The 22,765-nt window shown below is 33.8% G+C and overlaps 2 protein-coding genes across 3 annotated transcripts; one reads left to right on the forward strand and one right to left on the reverse strand.

Moving 5' to 3' along the window:
- Window positions 1–506: 506 nt before the first annotated feature.
- dnajc19 (DnaJ (Hsp40) homolog, subfamily C, member 19) lies at window positions 507–4,866 on the forward strand. The gene is made up of 6 exons (XM_048169712.1): window positions 507–659; window positions 1,150–1,201; window positions 1,304–1,374; window positions 1,468–1,547; window positions 4,527–4,597; window positions 4,713–4,866. Exons 1-6 carry the CDS (start codon window positions 657–659, stop codon window positions 4,781–4,783), a joined length of 348 nt encoding a protein of 115 aa, XP_048025669.1. The 5' UTR covers window positions 507–656; the 3' UTR covers window positions 4,784–4,866.
- Window positions 4,867–7,642: 2,776 nt separating this feature from the next.
- Window positions 7,643–21,243, reverse strand: fxr1 (FMR1 autosomal homolog 1). 2 transcript variants are annotated; one of them, XM_048169741.1, is made up of 17 exons: window positions 21,102–21,243; window positions 19,244–19,296; window positions 19,057–19,150; window positions 18,896–18,967; window positions 18,659–18,807; window positions 17,675–17,768; window positions 17,475–17,591; window positions 16,419–16,589; window positions 16,254–16,332; window positions 15,695–15,804; window positions 15,522–15,608; window positions 15,243–15,435; window positions 13,326–13,541; window positions 11,069–11,269; window positions 10,690–10,767; window positions 9,648–9,733; window positions 7,643–8,658 (listed from the first exon to the last, which is right to left on the reverse strand). In XM_048169741.1, the coding sequence occupies exons 1-17, from the start codon at window positions 21,150–21,152 to the stop codon at window positions 8,512–8,514; spliced, it is 1,998 nt and encodes a 665-aa protein (XP_048025698.1). In that variant the 5' UTR covers window positions 21,153–21,243; the 3' UTR covers window positions 7,643–8,511. The 2 variants fall into 2 exon arrangements, with proteins under 2 accessions (XP_048025698.1, XP_048025707.1); XM_048169750.1 differs by lacking the exon at window positions 10,690–10,767.
- Between the last annotated feature and the right edge of the window lie 1,522 nt (window positions 21,244–22,765).

The raw sequence follows: 22,765 nt of genomic DNA on the forward strand, positions 1-22,765 counted from the left end.
AGTAAAAAAAAAAGAGCTTTGCCAATAAGTTTGGCTGTTGAATCAGTGTAAATAAACACTGCCATAACTATTTGCATTAAGGTTATATAGTAAAGGGATTGGGATTTTTGCATATTGCATATTTGAGATGTTTTGTGCCTTAATGTTGATTTTGGGTGAAATATGACCAGTGAAATATAGGACTCATTCATAAAGTAGTCCTTTGTAAAGTAGTAACGTTACTCCTGATGATATCAGTAACTTTCGTCTGTTTGAAGGCTTTCGCTAGGTCATATATAATAGAAAGTCTGTATTTATATTATAATACATTATATTTAGTCTATATATGATATATTTTATACAAACAGACTCTGTTTCCGTTTTCAAATGGGCAAATTAGTAAATAATCTCAGCTTGTCATTAATAAATACCATTAGGCCGTAGTTGTTACCTTCACATTTCTGCACTTTACGAAACCAAGGAGCTCACTTGCCTTTGCAACTGACGTTTTACGACGTAAATTCGGCTGTTGCGACGTGCTGGCTCGTTTTGCGGCAGGTCGCTGTCTGAAGTTCAGAAGTCACCATAACAACAACACATGAGCCTGACATTTAGCAGCCACTTATGATTAAAGTTATGACTATAGACGCTCACAACACAGGATCTTAGCAGAGAAAATGGTAAGTATTTTCGTATTCGCTTTAACAGTCTGATGTAATTCTGGAGCGTTTATTATGTAATTTAATAGAAAATGAAAGGCAGGAGCAGCGCATTGCTAACTGATAGTGACATTCGTTGCACTTACAGAGCGTCTGTCTGAGCAGATCATTCATGTTTATAGTTATCTGGCGTAGAATTACATTCTAGACCTGTATTTTTGTACCTGTATATATCTGTGTAACATAGTATATGTGTATTTAATGTGTTATATGTAAAACATGAAACTTTTGCAGCTTGGATAACCGTAGCTGGTGTAATATTGTCTGATACTGTAAATTGGTGAGATATGATTATGATGCATGTAATCAATGTAGTGGATGATATTTAATCTGTAATATAAGGGATGTTTTATGATTGACGTGCCTGATGTCTGGTTGCATTGAATAATGCAAATTGCCTCTCAATTAATGCAAATTGCACAATCAAGGGTTATTGTTTTGTGTATTTTAGGCCAGTACCATGGTGGCCGTGGGCCTTACCCTGGCAGCAGCTGGGTTTGCAGGTAGGATTCCAGCAAAGTATGATGAATTTGCAAAAAAACATTATACAGTTCCATCTGTTCATTAATTAAGCCTGATTGTTTTCTGTTGGCCCATTTTTACAGGTCGCTATGCAATGCAAGCCATGAAACATATGGAGCCTCAAGTGAAACAAGCTCTGGAAGCATCCAAATCTGCAAGTTATATTTCTCACATTATGTCTCTATAAACTCAAACTAATAACTTTTTTTTATATATATATAACAAACAAATTATATATGTGTGACAGGCTTTTGGTAGCGGATATTACAGAGGTGGTTTTGAACCAAAGATGACCAGGAGAGAAGCTTCCCTTATTCTTGGTGTCAGGTAGTCTATGTTAGTCTATGTCTATGTAGTCTGTGTTTTCATAAACCGTATGATATTCATCAACAAGAAATGTATCATTATATACTAAAATTGCTTCTATTAAGTTTAGATATAGCCTGTATTTACACAAAATAATACAAATATTTAATCATTAAGAACATGGTTTTTATAGTTAACTAAAGCCATTAAAAATTGCTACTTGAAATAAAATAAACGTTAATTAAATAAAATATAAAAACATAACATTTTTAATTGTATGTACTAAAACATAACTTGATGTACTAAACAAACTAAAATAAAAATTAATAAAAACTATATAGACATATTTGATAAACAAAAATGACAAAAATGCACAAAATTACTAAAACTTTAAAAATGAAAACAGAAAATATAAATACTAACATAACACAGATGAAGACATTATAATTACAGTTATATCAGAGTGCTATTTGTCACCTTAAATGGTTAAATTGCATTAACAAATGAAATATCTAAAAAGGTTTTTAATTCCAATCATTTTCTTTCAATAGTATGCTTTCTGATAACTGTTTTCCACCGTTAATATGTACTTGGTCTCAAATGTCCACCGTTAAGTAAAATTTCAATAGAAAACAGTTAAAACTTCAAGACAAGCCGCTGACCCTAAAATATATTTTTTTTAAAAACTGAACATTTTCAGTTTTTACTTGACAGCATTTTTTACTTTACATTTCCACCATGTTACGATCCACCCTGTTACACATCAGTGTAGAATATATAATACAGTGTAGTTGTTTTAAGTCATTAATTTGTAGTCAGAGAATATGTAAAACATGACCGTTTAAATTTTGAGCATTTCTTCAAACTTGTTATGCCACAATTAATCCTTTATTTCTAAAATCTGCTTGGAGCACAATTGTTCCATTCCACTGCACTGCTTTTCCATTGATTTTTTTTATGTAAACATGCACTTTACAGACATGTACACACAAGGCCCATTCATATTAAGATAACTATATTAAGATAACTATTAACTATAACAATATACACTGTGTCAGAATTATTAGGAAAGTTGATTTTCTGATCAATCTTAAAAACTATTATTAATTTTGTATTAAATCATTTATAAGTGATATATAATTGTTCATGAAGGGTGGAAACGCCTTATATTCAGGTGTGCATAATTATTAGGCAGGTTTTCTTTTACAAATAAAATGAGCCAAAAAAGAGATTTAACTCAGACCGAAAAGTCAAAAATTATGAAATGCCCATGAGAGGGATGCAATACTAATGCAATACTAGAAATTGCAAATTAATGGACAGCAAAACGCTCATTGGGTCAGCAGGGTCAGACAAAAACAAGGTGGAGAAGAAAAGACACATGTTAACTGCTAAATAATTAAGAATTATGGTGAAGAATGAAGTGTGAAACCATCACCCTTTAGTCCCCCTCACCCTTTAGAGACCCTTTAGTCTCTAGCTTCACCATTTTCCAGAACTGCAACATACCTGGAGTCTTCAGAAGTGTGAGGTGTCAGGATCTCAGAGATTTGGGTAAAGAATCCTAAAAAATGACCCCCACTTAACAAGAATCACAAGTTGAAGTGTTGTAAAATACATGAATACTGTTTTTTTATAGGCTTTATAGACAGACAGATTGAGAGTGACTCTTGAAGGACCAGTACCACATCCTCTTCGTCCACTGTTTGAAGAACTCATCTTCCAGAATCTGGCAGTAAAGTGTGGGAGTTCATTTTTAGTCCATCTCCTATCCTGAAAAGTGAAAATATCTTGCAGATATGGAATATAAATTATCTTCCAAAACTTACTGCCAGATTCTGGAAGATGAATTGTTCTAACAGTGGTACAAGAGGATGTGGTGCGGGTCCTTCAAGAGTCCTTAATCTTTCTATAAAGCCTATAAAAAAACAGTATTCGTGTATTTTACTACACTTCAGCTTGTGATTCTTATTAAGTGGGGTCATTTTTTAGGATTCTTTACCTAACCTAAGTCTCTGAGATCCTGACACCTCACACTTCTGAAGACTCCAGGTATGTTGCAGTTCTTGAAAATGGAGACTAAAGGGTTCCTGATGGTTTCACACTTAATTCTTCACCTTAATTCTTAATTCTTTTGCAGTTAACATGTGTCTTTTCTTCTCCACCTTGTTTTTGTCTGACCCTGCTGACCAATGAGAGTTTTGCTGTCCGTTGGTCATGCTTTAAATTTGCAATTTTTAGTATTGCATTAGTATTGCATCCTTCTCATGGGCATTTAATAACTTGTACTGTAAAGTCAAAAATTAAAATCCAAAATTGGCTCATTTTGCCTGTAAAAGAAAACCTGCCTAATAATTAAGCACACCTGAATGTAAAGCGTTTTTCATTCCAAGCCTTCATGAACAATTATATATCACTTAAAAATGATTAAATACAAAATTATTAGTAGTTATTAAGATCGATGTGGTTTGGAATTGGTAAAATGTGTTATAGCTTTGTTGTGGATGTTGTTATAGAATTATAAGTTATCATAACTTTATAGTTATAACTAAGACCCATTCACACCAAGAACGATAAAGATAACTATAATAAAGTTAATTATATTAGCGTCCACATCAACACACAATGCCGTTGTTTTATCATAAGCGTGCTAGTTTTGTCATCTGCCTCTTTAAATGCTTGCACTCTTTTAAGTGGGGCTGTTAATGTTTTTATAATTCATCAGCTAAAAAAAAAAAAAAACATTCGGAAAGTAATTCCAACAATATTTTTCTGTCATTATCATTATAGTTGTGGTGTGGACTCATAGAATTAGAATGATTACTAAAACTAGTTCTACTTCTCGTCCTTTGTGTTAGCTGGCCTTTAATCTGCTTTCTGAGCCATAAACTTATGTTAATAAATGTAAGTCAAATGATTTTAAAACAACATTAGATTGAAAGGTCTGCACAAAGTTTGACCCATGTGCATTTCTTAAGGTTTTCATTCTCTTTCCATTAGTCCTACCGCTAACAAAAACAAGATCAGAGAGGCACACAGAAAACTGATGATTTTAAACCATCCTGACCGAGGTGAGACTTTCTTCAAGGCTTCATATTTTGTTTTAGCTTAATCATAAAATACAAAAGGTGCAAAACTCTGCAGTATTTAAATTCCTCTGAGCTGTCAGTGTCATTTCTTCGGCAGGTGGATCCCCATATCTGGCAACAAAAATCAACGAGGCTAAAGATTTACTTGATGGACAAAATAAGAAATAGATCAATCATTGAATGTTTGAACAAGCCCTGTCTGATGCACTTGAATTCTTACTTGATCATTAAACACCATGCTGTCATCTCAATCAGATCTCCTTTTGTATGAAAATTAATATTTATCATTTGAATTCAGTTCCAATGTTGGCCATTATCATGTGTATGATGTATGAAGCACAGTTCACACCAAGGAACTTTCTGCTGAACACAGTGAATCCATGTAATTAGCTGGAACCTGATGTGAAATCATATTTAATCTAAATTCAATGTGGGCCACTTTCATCAGTGTGAACAGTCAAGTCAAAAAGTCAATTCCCCGTCTTTTCTGAAGTTTCAACGAGAAAATCAACATCTAATTACAGTTTTTTTTTCAATTGCTAACAAGCGTTTACCAAGACTTAAAAGTACTTTTTCTAAACTCTTAACACAGCAACACACATATATCACACAGTTAGCAAAATAGCTAATTTTCTGCCCAAAACCATATTTTGTTAAATAAACAAACTCTACATTTCAAAATGCTAAAAACCTTTTTCAAAATCGAGTCGTTCTGTCAAACACTAGCACTAGTTTTCTGTCCAACATGAACATACAGTCAATCAAAGCGCAATTACTGTCAAAATACTAACAGTTGATGACATTATGAAAACTGCATTACTTGTCATGTTTCAGTTTTACCAACAGAAAATATGAAATCCATAGCTTTTAAAATTCAGTTTCCTTTTACTGCAGTGAAAGTAGAATGCTCACATGTAAGTTTTGGTTGAGGGTTGAGTGTGTGCATTCTTGGCAACATAGCAACTATCTAAAAGTGAATGAGTCATTACATTATAGAATGTACAGTAGAAAAAAAAAAAGAGAATAGAAAAGAGAAACAGAATTGCTCAGGGCAGCTACTGGTCAAATGAATCCCCTCTGCAGAACTTAAGTTGGCCCCTCTGTTGAAATCTCTTTCTGGAGGTGGGTGTGTGTGGTGTTGATGGTGCCCTCATAGAGGGTGGGATGGTGTCCCCTTGTTAGTTGGTGCCCTACGCAGACCACACATTCTGCATATATGGAATAGTGGTAGTGGAATCGTTGTAGTGAAAGCTTTACACAAAGCTTTTACTGAAATGAAAACATGAAATTGCTGCCATTGATCAACAACAAATCCAACATACATGGCCTTTGGTTTCTATGGAAGCTTTTTTTTCCACCACAGAATGAAAAAGCATAAAAGGTAATTGTAACTTTTTATCTCACAATTCTATTTTTTTATTTTTTATTTTGCAATTGTGAGTTACATCTCATAATTCTGACTTTTTTTCTTAGAATTGTGACATATAAACTATAGGAATTGAGAGAAAAAATTTAGAATTGTGAGATAAAAAGACACAATTAACTTTATTTTCTATTCATGGCAGAAATAAGCTTTCATAGGTTCTACATGTGTAAGGGGGAAAACCATAGAGATGCACAATCCAGCACACATTCTTCCTCCTCTCCCATACCTCTTCTTCTCCCTTGTCCTGATCCAACTTCTCCTCTCCTCCTTCATCTATTCTTCTCTCTTACCCAGATACTATTTTCTCTCTGCTCCTCTGTGTTGTTCCTTATACACATTGAACAAATCCGTTTATTACTGTATTCACGGAGACAAGACAGCCGTCGCTATTTTCATTATTAAACACTTGCAGTCTGTATAATGCATAAACACAACTTCATTCTTTATAAATCTCTCCAACAGAGTAGCATTAGCCGTTAGCCACGGAGCACTATCAAACTCATTCAGAATCAAATGTAAACAATATAACAGTATACAATACTCACATAATCCGACGCATGCATGCCGAACACTTTGTAAAGATCCATTTTGAGGGTTATATTAGCTGTGTAAACTTTGTTAAGGCAGTGTTCAAGGCAAGCGCAAGCTCTGTGGGCGGAGAGCACGGGATTTAAAGGGGCCGCAGCATAAAATCGGCGTGTTTATAATGATGCCCCAAAATAGGCAGTTAAAAAAATTAATTAAAAAAAATCTATGGGGTATTTTGAGCTGAAACTTTTTAAGTGACACCTTTAAGTGATGTGCTAATTAAAAATGCTTATCAATTGTTTCAGTATGTTTTATATATTTTTTTATATTTTTATTATATATATTTTTTTTCCAGTACTGCTGTTGTTGCAAAAGTATAGGTCTTATCCTATATTTAAAGATTGGAACATTGGGTCTTCATTTCTGACTTGCTGTGTTTAAGCATTTGCAAACAAGATGAGAAAGATCCATGATTTTGGTATGAGGTAAGCTTATATGAAAAGAAAATGTAAGCAATTGACAATTGTTAATTGACTGCATTTTGTGTGAAAACAACATGATTTGAATGAATCTGTAAACATTTTACAAAACAAAGTAAAACAAAACAAAGTAATTGCAGGTAAATGTAATGATTGATAAAACATTGCCCAAAATATATAAATATATTTTATTATTAGGATTAGGAAATTAGGATTATTATAGCGTGGATGTCCTCAATACTAAAAGAATCATCAGTTGAATTGCAAAAAAATTGAAAAGGTTAAATGGAATCTGTTGCAGAGTGTAGCATTTGAACTAAAGGTGTGGTCAGTCATGAAATATTCACAAAATTTTGCAGACCCATTGTCAATAGTGTAGTGATGTATGAAGCACAGCTCTCACAGAAGTCACTTTCAAACCAAACAGCTTTCTGTTGGTCAAGGTGGTGAATCCGTGTAACCAGCTTGAACCTGTTGCAAAATCTGTGTGGTAAAATCTTTCGCCTTCACAGAAAAATCACCGCACCTTTACACAACGGAAAGTTGAAATATTCAGGAGCTTTGTTTGGACAGGCAAAAACCAAAACGACGGAATACACCAACTTTAAAAGGTTGGCTGGAAGATCAAATGTTTATTTATGAACTACCTGCATACAAAACATATTGCACATCAAACAACCAGAATGATCTTTAAAAAAAACCCATAAAGACTAACGAACGTAGTTTACAGAACAGAACATCTGGAAATTGATCTTTCAGTAGTCCAAATTTGCAGTTTGCGTGCTAAGAAGTTCGGACAGCTTAGTGTTAAAAACAACTGCCAAGTTAATTTTAAATACTGTACATTTTTAAAATAAATAAACCAAAAAAAAAGAAAAAAAAAGGCTCCTTTAGCAAAACAGTCTCGGTTGCCACCATTACAACCCAACAAGAAAAAAAAAGATGAAACCCAAATTCAATCTTTCAGGAAGTGTTTTACATACAGCATTTAAAATGGACAGAGTTAGCACACCAGTTTCCAGACTAACATTATTCCAAAGGTCAAGAAATGACTATTCAGTGCAAAACATCCTTTTCCCATAACCCCTCGTGAAGAAGTGGTTGCATATTAAAATGTAACAAAAAGCAGCTAAGGATGTCTGGGAGTCTTTCAGACAAGTTGTTTGTTTGTTTGTTTTTCTGTTCGTTTTCTCTATAGCCAGCCAACATTATGTTGAAACTACGCTCTGAAGGCACAACATCTGATCAGGAACATAGGTGTGACTTAAGGTTTTTTTTTTTTGTTTGTTTTTTGTCGTCTCTTTTTTTTTTTTTTCCCCCATTGTAATTATCTGTTCCATAGTGAAGGAACTGAAAAGTGCAATCGAGAATGTGGAAGTCCGTACGTCTATCTTTGGCAAGCTTGTACAAGCACTATTGTAAAACTGTAAAGGTTATGAGTTTGGAGAAATAAACCGAACTGATTAGGAGACTCCGTTGACAACAGCTGGCTTGGCTTTTGGCGCCTTCTCGGCGGAAGCTTGTGGCGTCTTGCTCTGATCGTCTGCTTTGGTGGGGCCATTGCTCACAGCTTCAGTAGGGCTGTGCTCCGATATGAACTCCACTTGACCCTGCGGAAGACAGGAAACAGATTTAATCAAAATACAGCACCTCAACCAATTGGTTTCCACAACTTTTCCAGCTGTGGTGATTATTGCACAAGGGTTTTTAAAACTACTTTAAAGCTGTGTAACTAGAAAACATCATGGGAATTTCTATAGGTTTTATAACATTTTTCATGCCTTTCCGAGCTTAGAAATATTTACAGGTTTTCCATGACTGAGGGAAACATGTAAATATAACCTTAGATTAGGAAAGCATCAACATTATAAAATAATGTAAAATTTTAGGCCACATTATAACTGATGAGTGATATTACAAATCTAAACACTTTTTTTTTTAAATAAGACAAATGGTTTGTATATGCTACAAGTTCATTCAGGTATCACATTATTTTAGTATGACTGAGATACTATTATAGGTTTTATTAATATTTTGGATTGGTTTTTATTTTTATATTTTTCATTGTAAGTTCTAATAATTTTGTTTCGTCAGTTTTATTTTTTTCTAAAAAAAAAAAAAAAACTAAAATTAATTATTTCAGTTTTAGTTATTTTAGTGCATTAAGTTAAACTAAATGAAAATGAGAAATTTCATTTTGAATAACTAAAATAAAATACAATATTGAAAACTTACATTTTACTTCAAAGTTTATTTTATTTCAAGTTATGGAAATGTTTTGTTTATTCTTAGTGTTAGTTAACTATAACCCTGGATCACAACATGAAAAATGGATGCATATTCCTTTTGAAATAAGCTATAGACAAAAAGATGAATAGTAAAATAGTTAAAATTGTAAATATTTGCTATAATTTAATTTATCGCTTAAAATAACAAAAATATCCAATATCCAAATTAAATACTATTACAATTATAAACATTATTAATAATCATATTCATTAATGTGTAATTAGTAATATGTTATATGTATAATAATGCATTCCTGTTCTCCAATTTAATTTAATCACAGCGAGATATGAAAGAAGAAATCTAGAGTCACCATATCCTTTTTGTTCTTCCTCAGGTCTCTTGGGTTTCTCTGTCTGCTTTGAGACTCAGCTCTTGATATATAGTCAGCCACAGTAACTGCAAGAAATTTCAATGATTTCATTCGTAAAACATCTTTATTATTCTTAAATGAGGGTAAAACAGCTTTGTATGTGGAACAGGCCTAAAATGAATAGGGCTGCAACGATTAATCGTGATTAATCGTTTGCAAAATAAGCCTGCGTTTACGTAATATATATGTGTGTTCTGTGTATAATAATTATGTATATATAAATACACACACATACAGGTATAAAGTTTAGAAATACATGCATGTATTATAAATATATATATTTATATATATATATTTTATATTACATATAAATTTTATATATAAATATAACATTTTTCTTAAATATATACATGAATGTGTATTTATATATACATAATTACTATACACAGAACACACACATATATTACGTAAACACAGACTTTTATTTTGCTAACGATTAATCGCGATTAATCGTTGCAGCCCTAAATATGAAGTACTGAAAATGTTCCTCTGCCAAAGCTCTCAAATCTCATTTGCCCTTCAAATTGGATGCAGGGTTCAAGAAACCTTGAACCTGATCCGATATGTGATGGCAAGTAGATTCGATTTCACTGTATGTAAACAGGCAGCTTGGACAATCTCCTTTTTGACTGAATCTTCTAGGTTGAGGATGTAAAAGACCTACATGCATTTACATCAACCATGCAAATTAATACCTACAGCTTTATAAACCAACGTTATCTGCAATTGTGTAACCAATAAGAATAAATGGATTCAAAAGTTCAAGATAAACATAATTTTTGGACGTTATGTCAGGCAAATGTCTGTAATAATGTAACAAATAGCTGATAACTTTCCTCAAGAAAAAAAAACAATTATTGTTGTGATCTGGCATGTTGCATGTGGGCTCTAGTTCAATTTAAAGGCCTGATGTTATTTAAGGCATTCAATGCCATGCAGCTTGGATTAACACAAACCCAGTGTTAATTCATACCATCATTACCTGGCTGCCTCTCCTCAGGAGGGCGGAAACGGCGGCGGCGGCTACGATTGCGCCGCTGTGGTTTAGCTTCAGTGTCATCTACAAAAGATCGGTGCAAAACCTGACCTTAAATATTTATAACCGTTTTGAAAGCCATTTGAGAATGCTGCAGTTTGTGGAATTTAACTCAGTGTTTTTAATTCCAAATTTTCATTAAATTTTGCAAAAATTGTGCATTATTTAGTGCATTGCATTGCATTTATATTTGTTAATAGCATTTATTTTACACACTATTTAGAGGAGAACATTGGGCAAAATAATCAATAAATTAAATTAAATCAACAGATTCATCAATCTTTTTAGTATCGATTCAGTAAATCCTCTGAGGCTATGTCCTTACCGAGGCCATTCTCGCTGAGGGAGGCATTGTCGGACTCACTCATGCCATCCATCACTGTGGTGTCTTCATCTGTGCGGCGGCGACGGGAGCGTCTGCGGCGGTTGGTGTTCATCTGGGAGTCACTGGCATCTGTGTCTGCTGTCTGATCAGTCTCAGTATTGTCCAACAGACTGTATGGGTTTCCATCTGGATCTTTCAGGACTGAAATAAAAAATATACATATATATATTTACTGTGCAATGCAGCATGCATAGCATGCATTTTTGGTAACATTCTATTTTTTTATTGTCCCTTTTGACCATTCTGTTGACTATAAGCAAAGATTATAGAACACAAGGCGTGTCACTCGTATTGTTTTGAATGGGAGAAAGTGCAATGCGCAATATGGCGGAATAAGTCCCGCCTTCTAAATAAGAGCCAATCGCCGATTGGTAGTCATCGCATCACTGCAGCGGCCATTAGAAGCTCCGGTTTCTATAGAAACAGTCAGACGCGTGCCACTGAAATGAAGCTGAAGAGACGCGCATTTAGGTCTGCGCATGCGCATTAGGTTGATCCATTCTGAATAAAACCGTTTTTTGTCATGATTCAAGCATTTGGAAACAAAATTTATAAGACAATTGTTGTCAGATTTCATTGGTTATTTCAAATATGAAATTTAATCGAAAGCTTGGTGAACAGCTTTGGAGAATCTGATGTTTCCCCATTCAAAGAGATAGGAGCTGCACTTGGATGCCCGAGAGGCGATTCAAAGATGGCCGCCGAGTGAAATAATTGTGAAGGGACTTTGCTATAAGTAACTTTGCAACTACATGTTAACTAACTCTCATTAGAGTATTAGTAGAATGTCTGCTTTATCTGCCAACTCTTTATTGTGATGCTCCCCCAACAGACATTCTACTAACTATAAGAAACTTTGCCAATACATGTCAACTTATTCTAACCCTAAACCTACCAGTATACTAATACTCTAATGAGAGTTAGTAGACATGTAGGTACAACGTTACTTGTCAACAAAATGTGTTAAAGGGACCATCAAAATAAAGTGAAACCAGTTTTTTTTTTTTTTTTTTTTTTTCAGTGCTGCTTGCCTGTTAAAAAAAAAAAAAAAAAAAAAAAAAAAAAACTTTAAAACTAATAGTTTCTTAAAATTAGACTTTAAAATACCGATGCTACCAAATGCTAAATTTAATTTTTTTTTTTTTTTTTTTTTTTTTAAGAAAATGGTTTTATTTCATTGAAGCTTCTCAGAGCTCCATACATGACGTGAAAGAAAAAAAAATGGATACCGTGGTCACAATTAAGCATTTGTTCCGTTTCGTGGAAATGATTTATTAACTCTTTCCCCGCCTTTGACGGAGGCATTGTTCTTTATTTTGATATACTGCATGTTCAGATATTCATACAACAAAAATATTCTGGGGGCCATGAAATTATTGTGACAATTATCATAAACGCTGGCAACTTCATAAAAAAAAATATATATCGTGGCCATTTTATGGAAGTACTTTTCACTAGATCTTGCAGCAATGTTATTAATTCTGCGGCAAATTCAAACACTTTTTCTCACTGGATTTCCCACTGCTGTGTAATAACAGTGTTGCGTAAACCTGTACTGAGCTCGTGCTGTGCTGTCTATTATTGGTCTGAGCTGATAAGCGGTCCATGTTTCTCATGTGCGACAGAAATGGCAGCTCTTATCAGTTGGGAAATGTGGTGGTCACACTAGAGCGACCTCTAACAAAATTGACTCGCACCAACAAGAAAAAGGTCACAGTTTGGAGCCCTGTTTAACCTTTTTGAATCAAGTATACAATTTTTTGTGTGTGTTCACATAGCAAGTGCCTCAAAAATTACCAAGTGTCATACCATTCATTTTGACACAGAGATTTTTTTAAAATTGACCAAAGAGCACCAAGTTTTATGCATCCATTTGATTATCACTATTTTTGATAATAGGTTTGTAATAAATCATAAAACACAGAATCCAGAGGAATTTAAACAGTCAAAAAAAAAAAAAATTACACATTTTTCATTGGGCCCTTGCTAAAATTTAAGCTAATTATAAAATAGAAAACATTTTATCAAATTAAATGATTAGACATGCTTTTTAATAATTAACATTTAAATAACCCATTAAAATGAAAAATAATAACACAGAATTTGGGAAAAAGTCAAATGGTTTTCATAGGGCCCTAAAATGTGTGCTGGTAAATAAAATGTGTTACTGCTAAAGTATGGAAGGGATCCAGTATACCTGAGCTAATGGAGTTGGATGCTCCTCGTCCTGAGCCACGGCCTCTGCCACCAGGTCCTCCACGTCCTCGGCCCCGGCCCTCTCCCGGTCTCCTCCTGCTGTCTCTCTGCTGTCTGAGGTTGCGCTCGGGCTCCTCTCCTGCCAGGGACCAGTCGCTCAGCTCTTCCTTGCGCTCAGAGTCTGTCTCAGAAGCGTACGACTGCTCCGAGTTAGTGCCTATAAGTGATGAAAAATGTGAAAGTTTAAATTCGCAGATTTTCAACCTGCTTTTTAATTGTTACAATGTCAGTAATGTATGTAAAATGAACAATGTTTACTCTGTTACCTAGAACAAGAAATTCACATTTATTTATCTGGATGATGCAAAACACTTGACAGCTCCAGGGCTTTTGTGAAAACTATAGATTACACTTGTGCAGTTTTGTTTCCCACCCACGACAGCTGGATCAAGAGGTTATAACAGAACAGTTATTGTAGAGCTGGGTATTGACTCAGATTTCATGATTCGATTCAGTTAATACTTTACAATCCTGTTATTATATTTCTACTAATATTAGAACTTTTTCTATTTCTGTTCTCTCTATTAAAAAAAATCCTTGCAACGAGCATTTTGCTGGAATAACTGGGACTTGACACGGCACTAGTATACTGTTGCACTCATGTTGATTTTATTGTTACTGTTGATTTAAGTCGATTTTAGAGAAAAGCATCTGCTAAATGATTAAATGTAAAATGTACTCCAATTCATTTTTTGAAATAAAAAAACATTTAAATGGTGTCATAAAAACTTGACAGATTTATTCAAACATGCATAAAATATTGAACATTAAAAATTATAATGAATATGTAATATGGTGCATATATTTAGCAAAATGCTCCTCTCTAGATTTAATTTTTCTAGCTGTCTAACAAGTTTATGGTCACTGAATATGGTTTTCCCGGGGTAAATGTGACATATTGTACGCTGCTTTTATTGATATGTTTCAGTGGTTGAAACACTGATTGCGCGATTACATGAGACATGATATGGATTACGGTAAGTGGTATCTTTTAACATACCTTCAGATGTTCATTCATATTTGTTTCATGCGGTAACTAGTATTAAAGCAGCGGAGATGATCAGTTCACGTGCGCTGTCACGCCACATTAAACAGCACTAATATTTTTTGAATTTAATAATAAAATGGACAGAATTTGAAATCTGAGACTTTGTTTCATATAAAAAATAATGCACAAAACTTATTGGAATTTATATCTTGGGATTTAAGAATCGATATCAGTTCGTAAAAGCTATATAGCAACTATAGCAACAGCTTTCTTACCTATTACACAATGGCATTTTGCTTCGGGCAGAACTGACAGAACAGCAATTTCTTTCAGTTTTCCCCTCCATTTGGTCTAAAACACTGTTTGTGGTCATCCAGTTTGAAATGTTGACTCCAATTTTTTGTCATGGCAATCTCTCCATATATTTATGATTCTTTGCAGGCATTAGCGGCTGCCTACAACGCGCTGGATCCTTCACTGGAAATTGAAAGTAACTCACTCCCGCTAAAAGTTCACTCTTTGAATTTTGCACCCAGGAACAATACAAGTCAACACCATTATGACTAATAGTTTGCTAAGCAATACTTCCTACTGAATCAAGGCAGTATTTGACTGATAAGTGTATCCATAGCAGACTAGTGCGAGTAGCCTTGGACGACAATTTGCCCAGTGCATTATAAGTTCTCCTAATTATTTGGCAAAAAAGAAGACAACAGCCTTTTTGTCTGTGTTTTCTCTAGTCATGTAGCAGCAATTTCATTTTTTCCACCCGCCTTTCTACTGCATAGGCAGCCAAGTTTTATTGAAAGCCCATTTTGCCAGTGTACCCTTTAATTTTTTTGATGAAATATTTTAAAACAAAAGCCCTACCGTAGCCAGACGTGTATCCGGGACCCCGGCGGCCGCGGCCCCTGCCGGAGTAGGAGCGATTGACATGGAGGGTGGTGTTAGATGTGCCCTCGTCCTTATCGGCGGGTCGATTTGGGGCAGGCCTGTAACCCATCCCAATCTGACGCAGCTGCTCGTCAATCTGCAGCCGCTCCAGTCGCAGCTGTTCGACCTCCTGCGCATGACAAACAAGTGCTTGAGTTTCTCAAATATCGCCGGCCATTTGTCACCACAGCTGCTGTATTTCTCTCTAATACTCACATTTAGGTAAGCAATATGGTATTCCAGTAGGACCTGCACATTGCTGATACTCTCCTTCGTTCCAACAAATGTAAATGGCACCATTCCCTATTTAAAAAAAATTAAAATGCATTATCGTATGTGTGTATACATTGATCTGGCTTGCTTGTTTGTGCTTGTCTCAGCTGTCTTACTTCCTGTCGGGGGAGTTTGTTGTCATTGTCGCCTTCGATGCGCACTCTCACCACACCGGATTTATCAACAATCTCCTGGATGACCTTGCCATTTTTTCCAATAACCTTCCCTACAAAGGGAAAACTCGTATGAAAATGATGTCAACACACAGTTTTAATGGTTAAAGTCAAAATTATGTTAAAAATTTACCCTGTGGATGGTTAAAGTCAAAATTACATTAAACTGAGTGACTTCTCTCACAAAACATTTGCGTTTGCTTGTTAACTACTGCATTGTTTGCGGTAATTGAAGTGCAGTTGAAATAAAATGTAATTAGATTAAAAACTGAAGTAAATAACTATACTGAAGTACTAAAATTATTAAAATTTAAATAACAATAAAGCGTATAAAATTACTAAAACAAACTAAAATTAAAACAAACACTGAAAATATAAAAAATCTATTAATAAATACTAAATAGTATATAAATAATACTAAAATTACACTTTTGAACCCTGAAATATTTCACATTGACTTTAAGCTTTATACAAACTGTTTCTAAAAGACAAACATGCATACCAACAAGATTACGAGGAATCTGCACCGAATCTTCCAGAAACTCTAGATAATTTCTTGCTTTCTGAACCGCCTCTGTACTCTGTAAAGAAAGATTTAAAAATGCATTGTATCCATTCCAAGGAACTGGTTTGATTAAATGACATCATGGACAGAAAGCGGACGCACCTCTCCGTAAATCCTGAAGGTTCTAGTCTCCTCGTCTAGTTCAATAGCAGTCACTCCCGGCACCTTTCTGGCTTGCTGAATGTTACTGCCGTGGCTTCCGATGGCGAGACCCATGAGATCTTCTCTCACAGTGAACTCCTCTTGGAACGCTGAGGCCAACTGCTTTGTGCTCTACATGTACACAGACATTTTTCACATTTGAAATTGTAAACTGAAGTTTATTTACAACTTTTTGAGTTACACACTGTAGGGTTATTATCATTAACTAAAACAAAACTATTTTCCTTATATATATATATATATATATATATATATATATATATATATATATATATATATAGGCTGCCCTAAACATTTCTTTTTCGTTTAATTTGTTTAACTTAATCTTAGTACTAACATAACTTTCTGAATATTGTATAACAACTACACGGTTATTATAGTTAACTAAAACTAACCATAAAAAACTATTTTTGTTACTTGAAATGAAACAAATAAAAATAAAAACATTTAACTTATTTTATTTCAAAATGAGAAAATTTCTCATTTTCGTTCAATTTAACTTTCATTTAGTACTAACATAACCATGCAGTATGCAACTCAATTGTTATTATCGTTAACTAAAAGTAGAACAAACCATAAACTATTTTTGTTACCTGAAATAAACAAAAAAAAAAAAAAAAAACACAACAACAACCTTGAACTTAAACAATTTTAGCTGCCAAAGCCACATTTTTCATTTTCGTTTAGTTTAACTGTTTTAACTTTTGTTTAGTACCAAGATAACTAAAACTAATAAATATAAAATAGACATATTTAAAACAAAATTATAATAAAAATGACAAAAACACACAAAATAAAAATTTTAAATAAACACAAAATATACAAATAATTCTCATTCAAAATATTAACAAAAACTATAGTAGTATGTCAATAACACTAAAATAACACTGGCACACTGTTTATTCATATAATTTGGATTGAAAGAGCAGTGTAAAAAGCCCCACATTAATAATCACGAAAAATAGATTGTAGCAGTTGACACAAGAGCTGATGTACCTCTAAATGTTTTGTCGCCTCCTCGTTCCTGGACATGAGCATGAGTTTTGTGCGGATGCTCCGTAAATGCATGTCACTCAGCAGGGAGACACGCTTGACGGTGGCTTCATTCATGGACTAGTGGTGTTCAGAGAATGCGGATTAAGCGTTTGTCATAATCAAACCTACTTACACAAATGTCATGGTTAACTGGGACTCACCAGTACAATCAGTTCACTTTGCTCTGGGCTGTAAACAATCCGAATGGCTCCAACCGCCTTTTTGAAATCCTTGTGGGCATGTTCGTTCTCACATCTAACATGAGCAAATAAGAAAGTTAATGATTTTAACCAATATTGTTGCATTAGCACAGATGAATTATAATTATATGTGCAGGTCACATTTTGACCCAAAATCAAAAAGAAAAACTTTAAAGAAAAACACTATTTTGTCAATATAATTATTAAGATAAACACAATTTTATACCCAAATTTGTCTATGTTTTAAAAAATAATGCATCAAAATGTTTCTCATTCTCGGCGGTGATCCTATAAAAGCTTGTTTTCGTCATGGTATAAAAAGTAAAAACATAATTTGTCTAGACTTATATCTCACATTTGCGACTTTGCAATTCTGACTTCTTTTTTTTTTCCAGAATTGCAAGAAAAAAGTCAGAGTCATGAGATATAAACTAGCAATTGCAAAAAAAAAAAATAAGTTTGAGATATAAACTCATAATTGCAAGAAAAAAAAAATCAGAATTGCAAGTTTATATCTCACAATTTTGACAACTTGCAGTTGCTATTTTCTCTCTCACATTTCTGTGAAAAAAGTCAGATTTGTCAGATTTCCTTTTTTATTTTTTTTATTCCATTGGGAAAAAAAGCTTCCATAGTGATCCTCATTACTGCAATACAGTTAAGTTATACTTTAAGTTATATTGGGCCTTTTTGCCTTCATTAGACAGGATTCTAAGAGAAGCAACAGGAAACATTGGGACAGGATCAGAAAAAAAAATGTTGCTGCCCATAAGGCTGTCATTTACAGCCTTTTTTTTAATGGATGTGAATGGGAAATGTTACAAAAACATCACAAAATTTACTAAAATATTAACTACAAAATGTTGGTGTATTAATTATTACTGTATACTACATATTAGAATAATAGTAATTGGTTGTGTCCAAACTATTGAGGTCAGTACTCACGCTGCACTGAGATCATCTGGGACAGGAACAGTACACTTAAAGAATGTGTTCTTTGTCACAGCTTTATTGCGGTTGACTGGGCGGAGACGTTCAAATGTCACTATTTCATTGTAGGTTGCGTCACATGCGGCGTACTCAATCACATAGAACTGCAGAAAACAAAAGTGAAAGTGAACTAGGAGATCTTCAGTGGAAACAGAAAGTTTACTGAGCGAGCATGATGCGCCTCATACTCACATCTCCTTTCATCATGCGCACTTTAGCTAGCCACCAGCCACAGGGCTCTTGCTCATTTGCTCTGGAGTAAATCTGAACAGCAAAATCCACTTGTTAAGAGTTCTATGGTGCTTCTTGTTGTGAAAGACAGTAGAATACTAATAATAAACATTTTTACTCACCTCCACTTCTTCTCCTTCAGCGATTTCCTTTTTGCCATCAGCAGGAGGTGGTAATCGCACATCATTGAAGGGGACTTGTCTTTCAGGTTGCCAGCTGAAAAAATCATTTTCATATAATGATGCTCATCTGCCAATGCTCATTTCATAAGCAATATTTTATAATTGTGAACTATTAGCTTTTACTCACTTATTTTCAAATGAAATGGAGAGAGAGTCATCATGAACGTCTTTGACAAAGCCCTGGAATAATAAGATTTAGTGTTCATTAAAATAAATGTAAACAAGAAAAACATTTATGAATAGAATTTAATGTGTTGTGAAAGTTTGTGCTGTCCAAAACAGGGTTATTATTGGGTTTTTATATATATATATATATATATATATATATATATATATATATATATATATATATATATATATATATATATATAAAAATAATAATAAAACAAAAAAAAATTACTAAAACTTAAATTGAAACGACAATATAAAAAATAAAACCAATTTGAAACATCAATAAAAACCAAAATAGTATATAAATAATACTAAAAGAACACTTGCTTAATACCTTAAAAGGAATAGCACAACAGAATAAATGTAACAATTAAACAAATTATATGTAAAACACAAACCATTTAAAAGACTTAATCTAAATAAAATACTTTCTAATTGTGTTTTCCCAGCTGGATTCACACAGAAAAATAATATAGTATGACCAGTGTAGTTCGACATAAGAATGACACTTCTTTAAAGAATCAGTCTAACGAATAACTTAAGATTACATCGGAGAGCTTGATTATATGAAGTTTGGTTACACGTTCACAGCGCTTTTTGTTTTAATAGTACTTTGATGAATAACATTAAAATGTGTTAAAAAAAGGAATATTGTTTTGTTTAATACAGGTAGGACTAATTATAAGGTGTGATCAATCAAATATAAAATGAAATTGATATTATATTTAAACAAACTGATACTTCATTAAGATCAGCTTACTAGTCAGCACTGCCTCTCAATGGCAACTGACGCCAAAATGGAAGTTGGTATCTCTTAAGCCTCATCTCAAAATAGACTGGTGCTAAAATATCTGCTGTGCTGGATGACAGCTGCAGATGGAAAGTGAACAGCTGACATGCATTGAGATAAGCATGGAGCAAATTGACGAGCACAGAATAACTGAAGGATGAGATGGAGACAGAATAATAGCTTCAACTAGACTTAATATATACTTTAAGTAGAAAGCAATAACATAGTAAGCATACTAACTTTTAATAGGACTGTACAAAGACGCCTCAAATTAAGAGATTTCTTTGAAATTTCTTGACACAGCCGAATCATCTGGTCGAAGCAGGACACAAGTTGCTTTTATGATCTGATCATGTCTGACCACACCTTAAATAATGAATACGAGCTTCCTGGCATCTTTTTAGCTTAACTACACGTATATATGAGAAACTTAATTAAACTTGTTCGAATAAAACAGTTTCATGTGCATTATAAAATGTATCTGGAAGGTTAATGGGTTGCGTGCTTCAACACAATAACAGTAAAGCTAACGAGCATGACCAATAGCAGGTTTGTTTAACAACGACCAATTGCTGACTTTTATATTGGTATTTAAATAGAATTACTATTTATCCAAGCATTTGTTATGGTTCTTTTCATAGTAATCGTTAAAAGACGACATAATCGAACGCCTAGACTGAATAATGTTCAATAACAGTTAGCAGATGAACAAAGTGAAACCAAAAGTCAGTTATTTGAACCTAAAATCTCTGTTTCTCCTAATGAAAAATCTTTTGTATATGTAGTCGGGGTCAAATAAAACTTCGCATTATATGGTGTCATGTTTTTATTATTTCAATTTCCTTGCGCAGCTGCTAACCGGCTAACGGCTAACAGACACTGAGAACAGTACTATTTATACGCGTTAAAAGTACATGATACAGTTCGCTTTCCAATATTTTCTTGAGGGTTTTACCATCCACACTGTCTTAACCGACAAATACGTGTGTGCAGTAAGAGAGAATCAAGTAAATAATGTATTTACCTTATAATAAGCTCCATTGGAGCCACGGACCTCCACCGTCAATTCCTCCATGTTGAGCGCGAAGAGGATGCTGGGTAAAGTTGTCGAACTCTACAGGGCTCAGCAGTGAACCCTGAGGAACTCCTTCAAACTACAGACAGTGCCTGTGTCTCAATGTGCATACTATCCATCCTAAATAGTATGCGACATTAGTCATTTTCAATACTATTTAGGGCGGATATGGTGGATAGTATGCACATTGGGATGCGGTGAGTATTTCAGACTGAGATAATGAAGTATAAAACTGTGCTATTTACTTAAAAAAAAAAAAATGTAATATTTATACTTTACTCAAGCTTAGGTTCTGTTTGCGTTTATTTTTACTTTCACTACATTTTGGAAGGAAAACACACATCAAAGATTTCTTAAATTCACCATGAAATCAAAACTGACTATTCTTATTTCTTAATGGAATACTGAAGAATTTATTATAAATGCTTTATCCATGCACATCATTTTTTAAAGACATGTGTCCTCGTAATCTTGAATCATAAATAACTTCCATCTCTTCTCTGATGACGTGTTTACTGGCACAAGGGCGAGACAACCTGTCACTAATATGATATGGACCAATAGCAAACCTCAACCATCTAATCAATTCTCCATGGACTTCTTTTTTTCTTTTTCTACCTTCTTTTCTTCTTCTTCTTCTTCTTCTTCTTCTTCTTTTCTTGAGCCATCTCACTCGGATACATATATATTTTTGCCTGTGGTGCCACGATACATTATAAATTGTCATGAGTCACTCTCTCACTGATATACCTGATTATTTTAGAGTTAATTGCATAATATGCCATTTATCATGGTGAAAAAAAAGCGTTAGTATCAGTTTATGTTTTTGTTGTTGTTGTTTTTTCCCTTATAATACTAAATATAATATTATAATTGCGTGTATTACAACCATCTGGGAAAAGATGTGAGATCCACCAATCAGAGAGGTTTCAGAATCTCAATCGATTTTTTGATTGGTTAAAATAAATGGAGAACATCTCATGCTAGTGCTATAGGCAATTCCCCTATGACAGATAGAATAGCCTATCACAACTTTTGTTTCTTCCCTTAAAGTCAGCATGAAACAGTCAATGGCTTGGATGTTGTGAAAAGGAGAAGTTATAATAAGTTATAATAATTTTCATTGGACCATAAAAAAAAAAAAAACTGATTAAACAGATAATGTGTGTTAATAGCATTTATATAACATCATAATCTTTTATAATCTAACGTTTTTATGAGGTGTTAATCAGCGACCAAAAATTAAAAATAATTTAACCTAAAACAGCTAACTTAAACTTTGGGTTAGTTCACCCAAAAATGAAAATTCTGTCATTTATGATTTACCCTCATGCCGTTCCACACCTGTAAAACCTTCGTTAATCTTCAGAACACCGATATTTTAGTTGAAATCCGATGGCTCCGTGAGGCCTTTATAGGGAGCAATGGACACTTCCTCTCTAAAGATCCATAAAGGTACTAAAAACATATTTAAATCGGTTCATGTGAGTACAGTGGTTCAATATTAATATTATAAAGCGACGAGAACATTTTTGGAGCACCAAAAAAAATAAATAAAATAACGACTTATTCCGATTGCCGATTTCAAAACAATACTTCAGGAAGATTCGGAG

The sequence above is a fragment of the Megalobrama amblycephala genome, linkage group LG2, assembly GCF_018812025.1.
Source record: "Megalobrama amblycephala isolate DHTTF-2021 linkage group LG2, ASM1881202v1, whole genome shotgun sequence".
Lineage (NCBI taxonomy): Eukaryota > Metazoa > Chordata > Actinopteri > Cypriniformes > Xenocyprididae > Megalobrama > Megalobrama amblycephala.